This window comes from Euleptes europaea, chromosome 13 (genome assembly GCF_029931775.1).
Source record: "Euleptes europaea isolate rEulEur1 chromosome 13, rEulEur1.hap1, whole genome shotgun sequence".
Lineage (NCBI taxonomy): Eukaryota > Metazoa > Chordata > Lepidosauria > Squamata > Sphaerodactylidae > Euleptes > Euleptes europaea.
Window position 1 is genome coordinate 48,732,288 of NC_079324.1, and position 15,094 is coordinate 48,747,381.

The window sequence follows — 15,094 nt, forward strand, 5'->3', positions numbered from 1 at the left end:
ATGCTGGAGGGAGAATTACCTGGAGAATGAAAGAATTCCTCATCTTCTCAGGCAAGTTGTCCAGCATCTCTGTGTAACACCTCATCAAGCTCAGGAGCCAGAAGTTGGCAGAGGCAGATTCCTCATCTGCAGTGTAGGTAAACGGATCCACCATATAGATGACAACAGCAGGGGGGTAGGCATGGCTGTCTGCTGACTCTGGCTCGGTGGGAATGCCTATCCTCTCCCTCTCTGTAGAGCTGGAAAAGGACAGGCCATTAGGTGCAAGTTTAAGGCTTCTTTAAAAAGACATGCAAACAGTGCTAACAAAACTGGGATATGTACAACAGTGCAAAGAGGGGAAAGTCCAAAGAAGCCCAAGAAAGAGCTGTTTTGCTGAAAATAAAGTTAATGAAGCCAGGAAAAAAAAATACAGACATGTGCTAACACAGAAATCCATGGTCTCTTGTCCTATTGTCAAGCTTAAGCATGAGCTGTCCAATACTCTAAAACTAGAGGCCACAACTGAACACTGAGGCTCGGTTCAGACAACATCAAACCACAACTTGCACTAACCTGTTAGAACCCGAACACATAGTGTGAAGTTCCAGCCATAGAGGCAAACCATAGTTTAGAACTGCTTGCCTATTTCTGACTTTATATCAGCATAAGCCCTCTCACCCAACCGTATTTAAAATGGGGAGATTAAAATCCACAACATTAAAAGTTCCCCAGCTAAAACCCACTGCAGTGATGCTCCTCCACTCAACTTACCTTTCCTGTCCTTCTTGTTGCTGTTGAGATGGGTTATGTCCCGCCTCTGTGTCTCCTCCTGAGACTGTGCTTCCTGGGGGTCTCTCCGTGGAATTTGCCCCAGGGACTGAGTTTTGACCTGGAGGCAGGCCGCCACTGAACCCTGAAGAGGAGGTAGTGCTTGTCTGGTTAATACTGGGTACGGCGGAGGATGCTGACAGCTGTGGCACTGCGGATCCAGAGGCTGAAGTGCTACCTGCTGGGAGGTTTGTGGTCCCACCACCATTGGGTGTGGAAGTGAAAGTACTGCCAGTTGGGGGAGCGCCAGGTGCAGAAAGACAGGCAGAGTTGGGGGGGATTGATGCTGAGTTCCCAGATATAATCTGTTCCTGGCTTGAGGGCGGCGGTGCAGTCTGATGTTTTGGTGGTGTCAGCAGGCTGCTATCAAGTTGCAAAGTGGCTAAGTAAGGTGCTGAAAGAACACAAAAATATAAAGACGGGTCAGAGACTGTGACTGGGAATCAAAGCAATCCAAAAGAGAAAGCACTAGACTGATTAGGGTTTCAAAAACAGCATCCAGGCAGGCAAGTGGAATTTTTCCATTATAAATACTTTAATTGACTAAGAGTCAAAAGCCTTTGCAGAGTTCGCGCAGTATGACGAGTGCGAGGAAAGGAAACAAACTTGATTTGTTATTGCCAGTAAGAGCTGTGGAAGCAAGAGATCTGTAGCTCGACATGATATCCAGAGTTACAAAATGTTCCAGGACTTGGCTCAAAGTTTACATTATTGGCATATTTCAACCCTTTGGGCTGTTCTTAGCTCAGAACTTAGCATACAAAGCTCCAGAATTGCCAGTTTCCCTGGGGCTATCCAAGGATCAGGAGAGCATAGCCCATCTCGTAACTAGAGGTCCAACAGTTGCTGCAACCCCATGTCCCTTTCTAGCAAGAAATCCAGAAGCAGAAGCGGGGGAGGTGATTACCCAACAGGCTTTAAACACAGAGGCATCCTGGAGCCACTTCTGAAATGCAGAAGCAGAAAACTGGTACTGAACTCAGAGCAGGTGTTACCCTCCCCATTATTTTTTAATGCCCATATTGGAAAAGGAGCAACTAGGAGTAAAACCTACTCTAAAATCTTTTTTAACTCATGTGGCTCTCCAGCCATATGATTTACCCTGCTTCCATACTAACTAGATTGAAAGCAATGCGTTCTGAAGTCCAAATCACACATTATGAGAAGACACATGGGTGCCACCGATCTGTGTTTCCCGGATTCCCACACCTCTCCTAATAATGTGAAGCTGAAAAAGGACCTCATACAACATCACATTAATGGTTCTTTGCTGCTACCTCCTTCATTGATGGCCTCTTGAAAGGGACAGAGAAATGTTAAAGCAATGACATCCTACCTTGCTTTTTTCCAGCTACAGAGTATCAGGGAGAAACAAGGAAAAGTGTGGGTTGGCAGCAGTCATGCATCTTCTCAACCATTTTAACCTATTCAAGATGGTTTTAGAAAGGAACTAGACATGTTCATGGAACACAGATGTATAAACAGCCATTAACTGTGACAGTCAAGCTGATGAACCTCCCACATACAAAGAAGGCATACCCTCAGAAAAAAATGGCACGTGTCACAGAAGCACTTGGCAGCATGCTGACACGACTCTGGACTAGAGGGACTTTTTGCTCTGACTCATCAGGGCTCTTCTCATGGTCCAAAGGTTAAACCACCTGCCCTCAATTAAGCCTATTAAATATATACCCACTTTTCCATGTCAACTTTCAGGAAAGACACATCCATGAGAAGAACGGAAGCTGCCTTGGCTTCTGAATTAAAGAGATCTGTCAAATGAAGGAAAACAACCACAGAAGATCTGCTATCTCCATCCTCACCCATCTCTGCTTACCTAGGTGGTGACGACAAACTTGAGCATAAAGTTTGAGCCTGGAATGATTGTCACAGTCTTCATTGCCCCAGGGTGGGTTAAACCAGTCGTTCACAAGCTCATCTGTCAGCTTCTGGGCTACTGTCTTTCCCACTCGCATGATGCCATCATGCAGCACTTTACAAATTGGTTTATGCTGGCCAAGCCGACACATCTGAGGGCACAAGGGAAAAAAATGACTGGAGCAGCATAACACACTCACCAATTATATACCTACAAATACAAAGGAATGCTAAACAAGGGCACGGCATCCTCCAGCCACATAAAAATTGGATTTTTTCAATAAGCAAACTGCACAAGCGGAAAAATCAATCTTCCGATTAGATTATAATTAAGAGACGCCCTTAAAGACAATTTCCAAAATCTGTGGCTTGGATCCTAAGCTGCTGTTTCAGTGGTGCAACCACAGTTCCACTAAGAACACCATTTCCATCGATGCTGGGATTTTGCCCTCTGACTACAGATCCCCATTTCTTTCCCCCTCCCACTGTTCCAAGGGGACCACTGACCCACAGGAGCACCGTCTGGCAGGGGCAAATGGAGAAGCTGTCTTCCTCTATCATGAGACTGCTCACACAGCTTAGGATCCAAAATCTATATGCACAAATGAAGAAGGCATTGTGCCTAAATGGAACTTGATGCTTAAAAATGCCATTCTGAGTGGGTCTCAAGCGCTATGAACACTTGCTTCGGGGTGCACCCAAACAGCAAGCCCATGCAACAGCGCTTTCCACCACAGTATCTACAAGTGTGGAAATGCTAGCTGAGTCATCGTCTTTCGTTGCTTAAGCATGACTGCATCCTAGTGGATAATAAAAATATTGCTGCTGAAGATTCTAAGAACAGGCAAGAGAATGAATGAAAAGGACTGGCGTTGCCACTCAGTAATATGGCTGACATTAAGGAAGACGACACAGGATTTTACAGGTAGCTTTAATGTTCAAAACTTTAAAATATAGATTTTGTTTCAGTGGGTTATGTTTGGGTGCCAAATCTACTTTTGAGTTTTAAAAGGTTTCAAATGAATTTGGATTCTGAAATGCAAATGACAAGTTAAATCAAATAGTGTCATTTACAAAATGTGCTGGGATTAAAATACTGTCGAAGGCTTTCACGGTCAGAGTTCATTGGTTCTTGTAGGTTATCCGGGCTGTGTGACTGTGGTCTTGGTATTTTTTTTCCTGATGTTTCGCCAGCAGCTGTGGCAGGCATCTTCAGAGGAGTAACACTGAAGGATTGCTTGAACCGTAAATTGAACTCTTTTTCACAGATTGTGAAGTCCCAGCGATTGTTGCAATGTCACCAAAACCAAGGTCTTTTTGAATGGTTTCCCCATACTCTTTGCAACTAGCAACAACAGCATTACATGGGGGAGGGCCGTGGCTCAGTGGTAGAACATCTGCTTGGCAGGTCCCAGGTTCAATCCCTGGCATCTCCAGTTAAAGAAACTAGGCAAGTAGGTGATGTGAAAGACCTCTGCCTGAGACCCTGGAGAGTCGCTGCCAGTCTGAGTAGACAATACTGACTTTGATGGACCAAGGGTCTGGTTCAGTATAAGGCAGCTTCATATGTTCATGGCGTTGCTCAAAGTATGTGAGGTCAGATTAAGTACCAAGGCTACTGCATTGAGAACCTGCTATTTTAAAGCCTCTGTTCCATTAATTCTCTCAAACTGGACTAGCCACAGCATTTCAGGAACACTAGCTGTAAATTCTGTACTCTGTTGGACACTAAAACAAAGCAACTGTTTGCTAGATCTTCTCCAAAATGTTTATGGTAAAGATTGCAACAATGAACTTAGAAAGTCCCCAGTGCCACCAACCTCCTACCCACTCAGTGTTTTAATTGTTGTTTTTATGTTTCTGAATGTATTTTAGCTTGGGTTTTAATTGTTTTGATTATGTGCTGGGGCGTGCTTTTAATAGTTTTTTAATGTGATTTCATTATGTATGCTTTAACTTGTCAGCCACCTTGGTAGCCCTTGTGAGGGCAGAAAGGCAGAGCAGAAAATCTGTAAAGTATATAAAAATGAAACCTCGTATACGGCGCTCAAGTCCCTGAAGAAAGTTTTGGCTCCGTCAAGCAAGGCCTCATTTTCTGGACACACCACAATGTAAGCGACATCTCGATGGCCCCCATATGGGTCCAGCAGTAGCCTCTCCCAGAACGGCAAGGAGAATGGAGAGATTGTCAGGAAATCCTTGTCATACCCAACCAGCAAAGTGGGGATTGGAAGAGGCTCAGGAGACTCCTCTGAACCTGAAGCAAGAAAAGGGTGTTAGAAAACAGATGGTGAAGAGCTGATAACATAACACAGATGGGGAACTTTAAGGTTTTTGCAGAAGTGAGTTTGATTGTTCGTTTGCAGAATCAAAAGCATTGGTAAGCTCCAATGTCTCCATTGGAGATGCTTCTTTAATTACATGTGTACCACATTTTCCTCCTACTCAAACCACAAAGTTTTGGTGATGGGAAAATGCAAGTCTTCCCGAAGCACTGAGTGTCGTCATATGACCATCACTAACAACGAATTATGCCTGTAATTGAACATGATGATGGACACCTTTCCCATATCACCTACACATTCTGATCTTTTTAAAAATCTAGATGTGATGATATCCTGGACCACAATGTGATAAAGTTGCATTAAGATGTGAATCATCTTATAATACAAAATATTGTACCGTAGGTTCCCCGTCCTGCCATTTTATGGAACTGCTGCCAGGTGAGGGGGCCTTGAACATGCTGGATGTTCTCCCAGGTCCTGCCAGTTCGCTTCTTCTGGATGGCATCCTGTAGAAAAGGCTGGAGAGACAGGAGCATGCGTACTACATCCTGGGAGGATAACATGCTGATGTCTAGGACTGGAGGGGGGGGGGGGGAAAGAAGAAGCTGGACTCAGAGATTGTGTGACATTCATCAGTATGGCTTAGTTCTTTTACCCACTTCTTTGTTACATATTCCGTGGCTTTTATTTTTACTCTGAACTTAACGGTGATACTCCATTTAATAATTTCTCTTACAGATCCCCAATATTTTTACAATTTCACAATTTTTTTAAATGCTAGTTTTTCCCTTAACCCAAATTCTAGTCTTCATAAAATTAATTACTACTACTATTTTTTAAATCCTGCCTTCCTCCTTTCTACTGTGAGCTCTGGGCAGCATATATACTCTCTCTCAAAAGACCAATGTGTGAGGTAGGTTAGGATCGTGTGACTGACCCAACATCACACAGCAAGCTTCATGGCTTAGGATGCTTTCACACAAGCCGAATAATGCACTTTCAATCCACTTTCAATCCACTTTAACTATTGTTTGCAAGTGGAGGGCCCGTGACTCAGTTTGTAGAACATCTGCTTGGCATGCAGAAGGTCCCAGGTTCAATCCCCTCATCTCCAGTTAAAGGGACTAGGCAAGTAGGTGATGTGAATGACCTCTACCTGAGACCCTGGAGAGCCGCTGCCAGTCTGAGTAGACAATACTGACTTTGATGGACCAAGGGTCTGATTCAGTATAAGGCAGCTTCATGTGTTCATTTCACATAGTAAAATCCAGCAGCAAAGAGCACTGAAAGTGGATTGAAAGTGCATTATTCAGCATGGATGAAAGCACCCCAGTATAGATTTTGTAAGTGGATATGATAAATTCTACTGATCTGTCTTTTGTTCATTGTCGGATACAGTTAGCTTACTAAAGTTTAAATAAATCAAGAATTAAAGTGAAAGAGTTAAAACAAAACTGTAGGCCACAGGCACAATCTGGAGAAAAGTGTGTTGCAACCAATACATATATGAATGAGTTAATGGAGTTGAAGCTGTAAATTCAAACTATCGCAAGAAACTATCGCACTTGATTGGCCTTTTCACTCATTACATTTCCAAAACATATAATGTGAACACCTAATATGTATGCACATCTTTGCAAACATCTGTATCATCCAGGCACACTCAGCAGGGAACTGTGATTGGCAAACCTAAGCTGTACCTCCTGTACCAATTAACTTTAAATTGTTCTCTGACATTTGGTATGAGATCTTCCTGTTCTAACTGTGCCAAAGCTACACATAAGCCACAGTCCAGAGATAGGTGTGCCCTCCATCACGGTATTCAGCCTAGTGACACTTGGAATAGAGTTGGAAGTTACTTCAAAAGCTTGCTTGTAATGGTGCAAAAAGGATGTAAAAAAGGAACTGTGAGTAATCCCTTGTGTAAACGATGACAGACTCCTGGGAACACACCATGAAAACATGAAGCTGCCTTGTACTGAATCAGACCCTTGGTCCACCAAAGTCGGTATTGTCTACTCAGACTGACACCAGCTTTCCAGGGTCTCAGGTAGGGGTTTTTCACAACACCTACTTGTCTAATCTCTTAACTGGAGATGCCGGGGATTGAACCTGAGACTTTCTGCATGCCAAGCAGATGCTCTACCACTGAGCCACAGCTCCTCCCCTCCACGGTGACAGGCCCCCTCCCTCCCTCCTGTCAGCCATGATCATGCATTTCCACTGACTGCTCACTCCTGCTGAAAAAGATTGGAGGTACAGAATACTACTCTAGCCCCTTCCCTCCCAAACTCCCCAGCAAATGGCTGAAAAATATTATGACACCGATAAATGACCATTAGTATAATACTAACGAACAAGAAAACATGGTGGTGCTTTCCCCGTCACAAAGCATTCTAATTTATCCATACTCCCCCGCCCCAGCCATACTTGCATGAATTTTGTGTTGCCTACATGTTTCGGTTAAGTATCTTTAAACTGGTGAGCATAGCAAAACGCAAACATGTTTTCTGAGAATAAGGAAGGCCATACCATTGCTGTGAGGCCAAGAGTGAACTGTTGCACTTCTGACGAGGGCTTCATCCACTTTCCCGCCTGTAGGGTTATCCACGTACTGCCTGCCTTGCTCTAGGGCATTGAAACACTCCATCCAGGAGTCGTTGCTTTCTGCCTGAACTCTGTCGTAGCTCCAGTTTGGGTAAGAGAGCGCCTGCCGGCTGCTAGCAGACATATATTCCAAATAGCTAAGTGAGGTGAAAGGCTGGGTGTGCTGATTCTGGAGGAGGAGGAGGAGGCTCATTGGGAGTTCATGAGCCCTCCTGGATCCCTCCCCTAGCTGAGGAATCAAGGCGGTCTGACACATCATCAACCTCCTCTCCGCAACCTGGCCAATGTCTGAAGTCCTGCCAAAGATATCCAATTCATCCTCAATGAACAACCCAGAGTTGTACCCTAGTTTGCGGTTCATAATTGCACTAAATCCACAAGTGCACCGATACTGGTCCTCGTTAGACGAATCTGGGATGTACAGCCCCACATCCGCCCCTTTAATATTCATGTTGCAAGCGCAAATGCAGCAGCTGTCAAAGTTGCTATCTTTAAAGATATTCAGCACAGAATCTGAAAGAATGAGCGTGACGTAGAGGCTGTGAGCTTCCAAAATTGGTTGGACAGTGGCCGGCTCCACAGAATTCAGAGGCCGGGTCGTGGAGGGTGTGGAGGCTGGGGACCCTTGGTCTGTGCTGTCGTATTTTACAGATCCTTGCCCACTAGCCGTGCCCCCACCTCTAGGAGTCCTCGGGGTCCTGGGCGTGCGGGGCGTGGGGACGGAGAAACGAGGCGTGGCGGGAGAAGGCAGCACTCCAGCTCCGCTGTTGCTAGCTGGGGCAGTGCTATTGAGCGTCACAGGAGTGCTCATCTGGGGAGTGTTCATCTGAAGGTAGTCTTGGTCTGCCAGGCTCCCGACACTGGGCACGTTGCTGCAAGCAGATCAGCAAAACAAACAAACAAAAAGCTTAACTGATTGCCTTTATTATTTTTTCACACAGTGTCAGTCTAAAAGGAAAGAAGACAAAAGTATTCTTACAAGAACTTCCCCCAAGTAACAAAGACATTCACACATTATATAGGATCTTAGCCAGGTTGAGCAAGTTTAATTGACAGTGCAGGAAAGATGACAGTGCAGGAAAGATGTAGTAAGCTATCAAACCTTTGCACTGTGTCTGGTGCAGTGGTTAAGAGCGGTTGTTCGGAGCGGTGGATTCTGACCTGGAGAACCGGGCTTGATTCCCCGCTCCTCCACATGAGTGGTGGAGGCTAATCTGGTGAACTGGATTTGTTTCCCCACTCCTACACACAAAGCCAACTGGGTGACCTTGGGCCAGTCATAGTCTCTCAGCACTACCCACCTCACAGGGTGTCTGTTGTGGGGAGGGGAAGGAAGGTGATTGTAAACCGGTTTGAGTCTCCCTTAAGTGGTAGAGAAAGTTGGCCTATAAAAACCAACTCTTCTTCTTCTGAAATCAAGTCAATGTCTACACTTTAATATTCTGAAGAAACAGCAGAATTCTAAAGAAACCTGCCATAGGACTTATACAAATAGATTGATGCTAACTTTTTTTTAGGAATATTAGGATTTAAAGTGCTTATGTTTTCAGATGGGCACAATGTTTTACTGATTTGTACTGACAAGAATTTAACCTGATCCCTCCTACTGAAAAACAGATAATTGTTTGTCATGCCTTTTAGCCAAGCAACCTTTAATTGGTATTACATCTGTTTATGCCACAACTGCTAGAAGGGTGTGTGTGTGTCAGCACTGCATTTCATATTATACCATTATCGGTTACATCTCTGTAGTCAGAACATGGCCACAACTTCTAGAGGTCACACTAAGATCCTCTTGTCATGGAATTTCACAGTTAGGGCAATGTGAAATGCCCTACTTGCATTGCTAATAAAAACACTTTTCTTAAAATGTGCTCCTTATTGCAATCACTCCCTTGATGAAGAAGTGGAAACCTGCAGGGTTCCCCACACACACACACACACACAAAATACCTCCGCATTCCTGTTTGGTTAATGTGAAGGTTTAAATATTCATTTTCATCTCCCATTTCCCAGCCACTTGAAAAGGAAGTGCAGGGAAACCTGATTCCCTGGAATAATTTCCTTGTTATCTCTAACAGGCTTGAGTGCCAGCCAGGAGAAGCTAAAAGAGCAGTCTGTGGGTTCAGAAAAGCGGCCGAAACCCATTAAGTGTCTCACAAAAGGTGACCTAGAAATCTTGATTAGCAATCACCTCTTGGGCAGAAGCCTGCAGTAACAGCCTGTGTTCTAATTGAATTACATTGGAAATAAAAGATTTTTATCCCAATAAATACCTGCAATTAATAATCAGCTCAGGCCTGGGGAAGCAGTTACTGTTACAGAAAACCGGGAATTAAATGGCTGCCCAGGCAGTGTCAAGGGCTTCACGACTCTTTTGTGCAATTCCTTTGAGAGCACTGCAAGATACTTTGGAGCTGGAAAGGGACTGATACAAAAGGACTGATATAAAGATACAAGCTGCTTCCTCTCTCTGAAATTAATGCTGCAGGAGAACCCTACACTATATATTAGCTTTTAAGGGGCTTTATGCATTTAACATTTTCAATCCTTGCTGTGATTCAAGATCAGCCACCGGGGGTTGAGTTTCATGCAAAGAGCTAAACTGGGTTGCAATTAATTTTCTGTTAATATACTGGCACCCACTTCAGAGGAGGCAAGATTAGGCACAGCAAGCTAGCAGAGTGTTATATCAGAAGTGGAAAGAGGCACCAAGCTGAATGAGAGAGCTATGGGAGAAATAATCCATCAGGATTAAAGCAAGTACTTTTTCTTTCTACGAGCTACAATGCTAAAGTATTTATTTCAACAAATATTTTAATAACACATATAAAACATGCTAAGTTTGTCTAACATCAACAGTATCAGCTAGTCATACCTCGATGATTTTATGAAGTTATGAAAATAATCTTGAAAATAAAACTGTCATTTTTACATTACACAGTTTGGAGATGAGCAGCTGAGTAAGCAGCTTCTGCTCTATACTGCCAGATTCACAGTTACAGTGCCATTGGGCATCTCTGCCTCCTGGGGAGCACCGAGATGACATCATCTGGAGCAGACTCCAAGGTCAGGAATGGGATATGATCTCTACTGGGGCACAAAAGGATTCCTGTGACCCAGAGTGAAGCCTCCTCAACAACATACTTTCGAACAAACCAAGGAAATGACAACCTGAGTGTGGCTACAATGCTACAAATGAACGGAGTGAAAACAAAGAAGACAGACTAAGAGAGGGGCAGGAGAGGTTAGCCATTTCCTAATCTCTGTTTCTACTTGAGGAAAACAGAGCTAGACAATGCAAGGTCAGCCAGGGAAGCACTCTCTGCTCTGAGGAGAGTTTTGGAAAGGCCAAGCCCTATTTGTAGAAAGCGATGTCCCAGTGCAGTAACTGGGTATATCGGACATGTGCCTGTGTGTGTGTGTGTGTGTGTGTGCGTGTTTATATTGTTTGGGGAGGACAGAAGTGGAGAGTGATCCCACTGCATTCTCTAAATATTCTAGGAACAAAAACTTTGTTTAACAATTTTAGTTAGTTTATCAGCTGGCAATTCTAAGAAGTCCCCTCTCCATCCTGCCATGTGAAAAATAGAACTCTTGTCATATCCTTAAAGATCCACGTTAATGAACAAGGAAGCTTGCTTTCCTGAGCAAATATACAAGACATGCAAACCCATTCCCTGTTTCCACTGATGTACTTACTTGTAACCATCTCTGATGAAAGCAGCTGCAGGTGGTAAAGGAAGCTGTTCGATTTTTGGAGGAATCGCCCAGGAAGGCCGATAGACACAGGCCTCTGGAATCTTCAGAGGTAGCAGGCACTGGCTTGGGAGCATCTTCAATGGAGCAAACATGGAGGAGCCCATAAAAGGCTGAAAGGTTGGAACTTTGTGCACATAGGAGAAATCCTGCAATGCCAAACGAATTGCACTGTTTGTAAACAAAGTTGTCCGGGTCAACTACATTCCTTATAAAGCAAAACGTTCTGATGACTTTTCTTGTCTGAAACCAGTCAGCTACTAGACATTTTCACTTGGGCATTCATGATTTCCAGGAAGTAAGTGTGGAATTAGGTATTCCCTAAAATGTGGGGCTGCAGCCAAACACAATGGCCCTCTCTCTAGCCCCCTCTTTCCCTATCCTCTTCCCTGTAATCCAAAACAGGATGAGAAACTGTCATGACAGATGGCTGTAGCATACTTTAGTGGGAGGAGTATATTAAACCTCCCCTCAATAGAAAAGATGGACACCAAAGTCAGCTGTGACCCAATCTACTCCACTTAGTTCCCTCGCTCTGGCAGCCCCCCCCCCAAAAAAAACACCTGGAAAGGACTAGAGATGCTGATGCACACCTTCATACCCTGATCGGCCGAAGCATGGTTTGCAAACCTACTTCAAACAAATCTGTTCTGGTTAGCCAGCCAATCATACACCGTGGTTAGGCTAAGTTAGACATCGAGACAAACCATACAAGCTTCCTTAACCATGGCTTGGTGTGATACCTAAACGGAGTCCGTTACATGTAACTATTCATTAACAGGATAATGAGTGAATAGGCCATCAAGTTACAGAATCAAGTATACAACATTAATATTTAATTTTACAGATACCAGAGTAGAAGAGTAGCTATGTCAATTTGTAGCTGCAAGATAATGCTGAAACACTGTAAATTAAAGTCTGATTATTGTGGCTTGACTTTTCATCTGATCAGTACAATTATGGCCTACAAAAGTTCTTGCCATAAGAAACCAATTCAAAGTAACGCTGCACTTCATGTGGATACTTTACAGTGAATCCTTGGGGTGGGGATTTCTTGAAACAGAATTCATACTAGCTTACCTTAATTTCTTCAGGCTTAGGGCTCCCTAACCCATCTTCTACCTCCATCTTAAACTCTGTGAGTTGGTTTGTAACCATATTGACCACCGGACTTTCCATCATCCCCAAGGTAGTCACTGTTTCTGAACTGATACCATCTTTGTAGCTCATCACAGGGGAGAAAGCAGGATGCTGCTCCAAGGACGGTGGTGTCGGAAACATCCTCTGCAGATCTGCCACAGCTGAAATAAGATAGTCCAGCCTTCAGCCTTGTAAAACTCAGCCTTCCAAGATGCTCAAAAGATAATGAACAGGGGCAAAAAGGCTAAATACTGAGAGTAAAACACTGGGAGAGCCGCCCTGAACCTGGCCTTCGGCTGGGGAGGGCAGGGTATAAGTTGAATAAAATAAAATAAATAAAAGAAGGCAAGCTTATGGCCAGTTTCAGAATTTGCCTCATTAGTTGGTTGTAGCTAGGGTTGACAGGTCCCTACTTACCGGTACCTTTGGTTGGAGCTTCTTTTGGGCAGGCTGGGGGGAGGGACATGTGCATGCCCCCGATACTATTACTTCTGGTTTCCTAGCCCCCGTCTGCGTGCTCCGTGGAGTCAGAGGCCGCACACAGCAGGGCTAGGAGGAGCGTTCTCGGCTCCTTTTCCAAGCTGCAAGCCGGATCGAGACCGATCTGGCATGCAGCCTGGAAAGGGAGGCCATCTGCACACTCTGACTCCATGGAGCACCCAGACAGCGGGGCTAGGAACCCGGAAGTAACAGTATCAGCTGGTCAGCAGGCAGCCAGGTTGATTGCCGGGCGATTGCCCACCACAACCAGGCAGTTGGGAACCCTAGTTGTAGCCCATTAGAGCAAAATCCCAGAGAATGTTCATATCTAGTTATGTTAGGTTTAAGCAGTGACCTGCGCCCCCACCTGCATCCTTGCAGGAACAGGAAAATACTTTGTAAAAGCAAACTCAAAACAGCACAGTGCGCAATCCCATCAGGTGCTTGTTACAAGAAGCTTCCATTGCTTTTAAAAGGGGCTTGCGCAGTAGAGCAGGCACAGCAGTGGGACCTGGTGAACTGTGTGCCACTCACAACGTTACCCCAAATCTTAGAGGGAAAAATTACAGAAGTGAAGTTTCTTACAAAAGCTAGACAAACGCTGCAAGTGCCGCCTTGGATTAAAAACCTGTGAAATTCCCCATCTAATCAGCCTCATAACCCAATTTAGGAAGACTACAAAAGAAAGCTATTCCTTACTACTAAAATGGAGTTTGGTAATTAGAAATTTTGCCTCGAGACATCTCTGAGAGAACAGGCAAGCATCAGAAGAAATTGCTCTATAAACCGTACTATCTTTACTTTCTAACTAGCACAAATGATTTTTTCCCCTAATGGACATTTATTAAGCTTATTTATTTATTTATTTCCTTGGGGTCAGCTTTCAAATTAGCGGCAACAATATGCACCAAGTGTTTGAAAAGCGTGTGTTTGAGCTGACTCTAGGAGCGACTGATCAATCATTAATCAATACACAGATCGAATTTTCCAATGTTGCTTATTTATAGAAATATTGTATAGGTCATAGGAAATTCCTAATAAATATATTTGGAAAGAAAAAAACACACTACAGAAACAAATCAGGAAGAGGCAAGCGCAAAAAAAGGCAACCCTCATTCTAACAGCGGATCACATGAGCACTTAAACAAAATTATGTCCTCCTGCGGCTGCAAAGGCAAAAGGAACAACCGTTTCATCAATATTTCTGTTGCTGTTTGCTAAAACAATGCAGTTGGTTGACACCGGTCCTCTCAGTGACATCACTCTGCTCAACAGGCATGAGAACTAGAAGTAACAGGCTGGGAAGTATTATAAGGGATCTAATCTCCAAGCTTCACCAGCCAAATCTCATTGGCAGAGACAGCTAAACCTGTAACAAGCCCACCACTGCAGGAAGGCCAGTTTGCAGGTACCACAATGGGGTGTGGGGGGGGGGGGGAGGCACCAAAGGAACATATCAACTTGACTTTAAAGAGTTCCGCAGGGCCTGCAAAACTGAGCTATTTCGCCAGGCCTACGAGGGCAGCCGCTAACTATTCTAATCTATCCATCACACTGGCCTCCCCATCCCTTTTCCCTCCACTTGTCATCTGTGGGGGAGATTATGCTGTCTGGTCCACTGCAGCTATTATTATTATTACTATCTTAATGCCATCTTGTTTTAATTTACTATGTTTGCTGTGTTTTAATTATTGATTTTAATGTTTTATGGTTCTGTTGATCTTAAAGAAGGGGTGGGGAACCTCCAGCCCGCGGGCCGTTTAAGGCCTGCGACATCATTTGGTGCGGCCCGCAGACTCTCCTGAAGAAGCCAGCACCATTGCCGCAGCGCAAGTGTGTGTGCGAAGCCACGAAGGCTTCCCCTGATCGCCGAGCCACTTGCGCGGCCTGGTGAGTGTGCGTGTGTGCGTGGAGGGGAAGTCTCCCTCCCTCTCTTTCCTTCCTTCCCTCCCTCCTCCGTCCAGCCTCCTAAGGTTGCCAATCTCCAGGTGGTGGCTGGAGACCTAGAAACCCTAGCCTCTCCCCCACCCACCAGGAGATCTACACCTGGTATGGCCCCCGAATGATGTTATAAATGTGCAAATGGCCCTTGGCAGGAAAAAGGTTTCCCACCCCTATCTTAAAGGTTGTAACCT

The 15,094-nt window shown here is 44.5% G+C and overlaps 1 protein-coding gene across 1 annotated transcript in view; it reads right to left on the reverse strand.

Moving 5' to 3' along the window:
- MED13L (mediator complex subunit 13L) overlaps positions 1-15,094 on the reverse strand; it is a 213,554-nt gene that overhangs the window by 29,362 nt on the left and 169,098 nt on the right. The window contains exons 15-22 of the mRNA XM_056859322.1: positions 12,420-12,640; positions 11,283-11,488; positions 7,506-8,452; positions 5,371-5,550; positions 4,722-4,945; positions 2,648-2,840; positions 754-1,204; positions 20-239 (exon numbers count right to left, since the gene is read on the reverse strand). Coding sequence (XP_056715300.1) covers positions 20-239; positions 754-1,204; positions 2,648-2,840; positions 4,722-4,945; positions 5,371-5,550; positions 7,506-8,452; positions 11,283-11,488; positions 12,420-12,640 — 2,642 coding nt within the window. The remainder of the gene's footprint in view (positions 1-19; positions 240-753; positions 1,205-2,647; positions 2,841-4,721; positions 4,946-5,370; positions 5,551-7,505; positions 8,453-11,282; positions 11,489-12,419; positions 12,641-15,094) is intronic.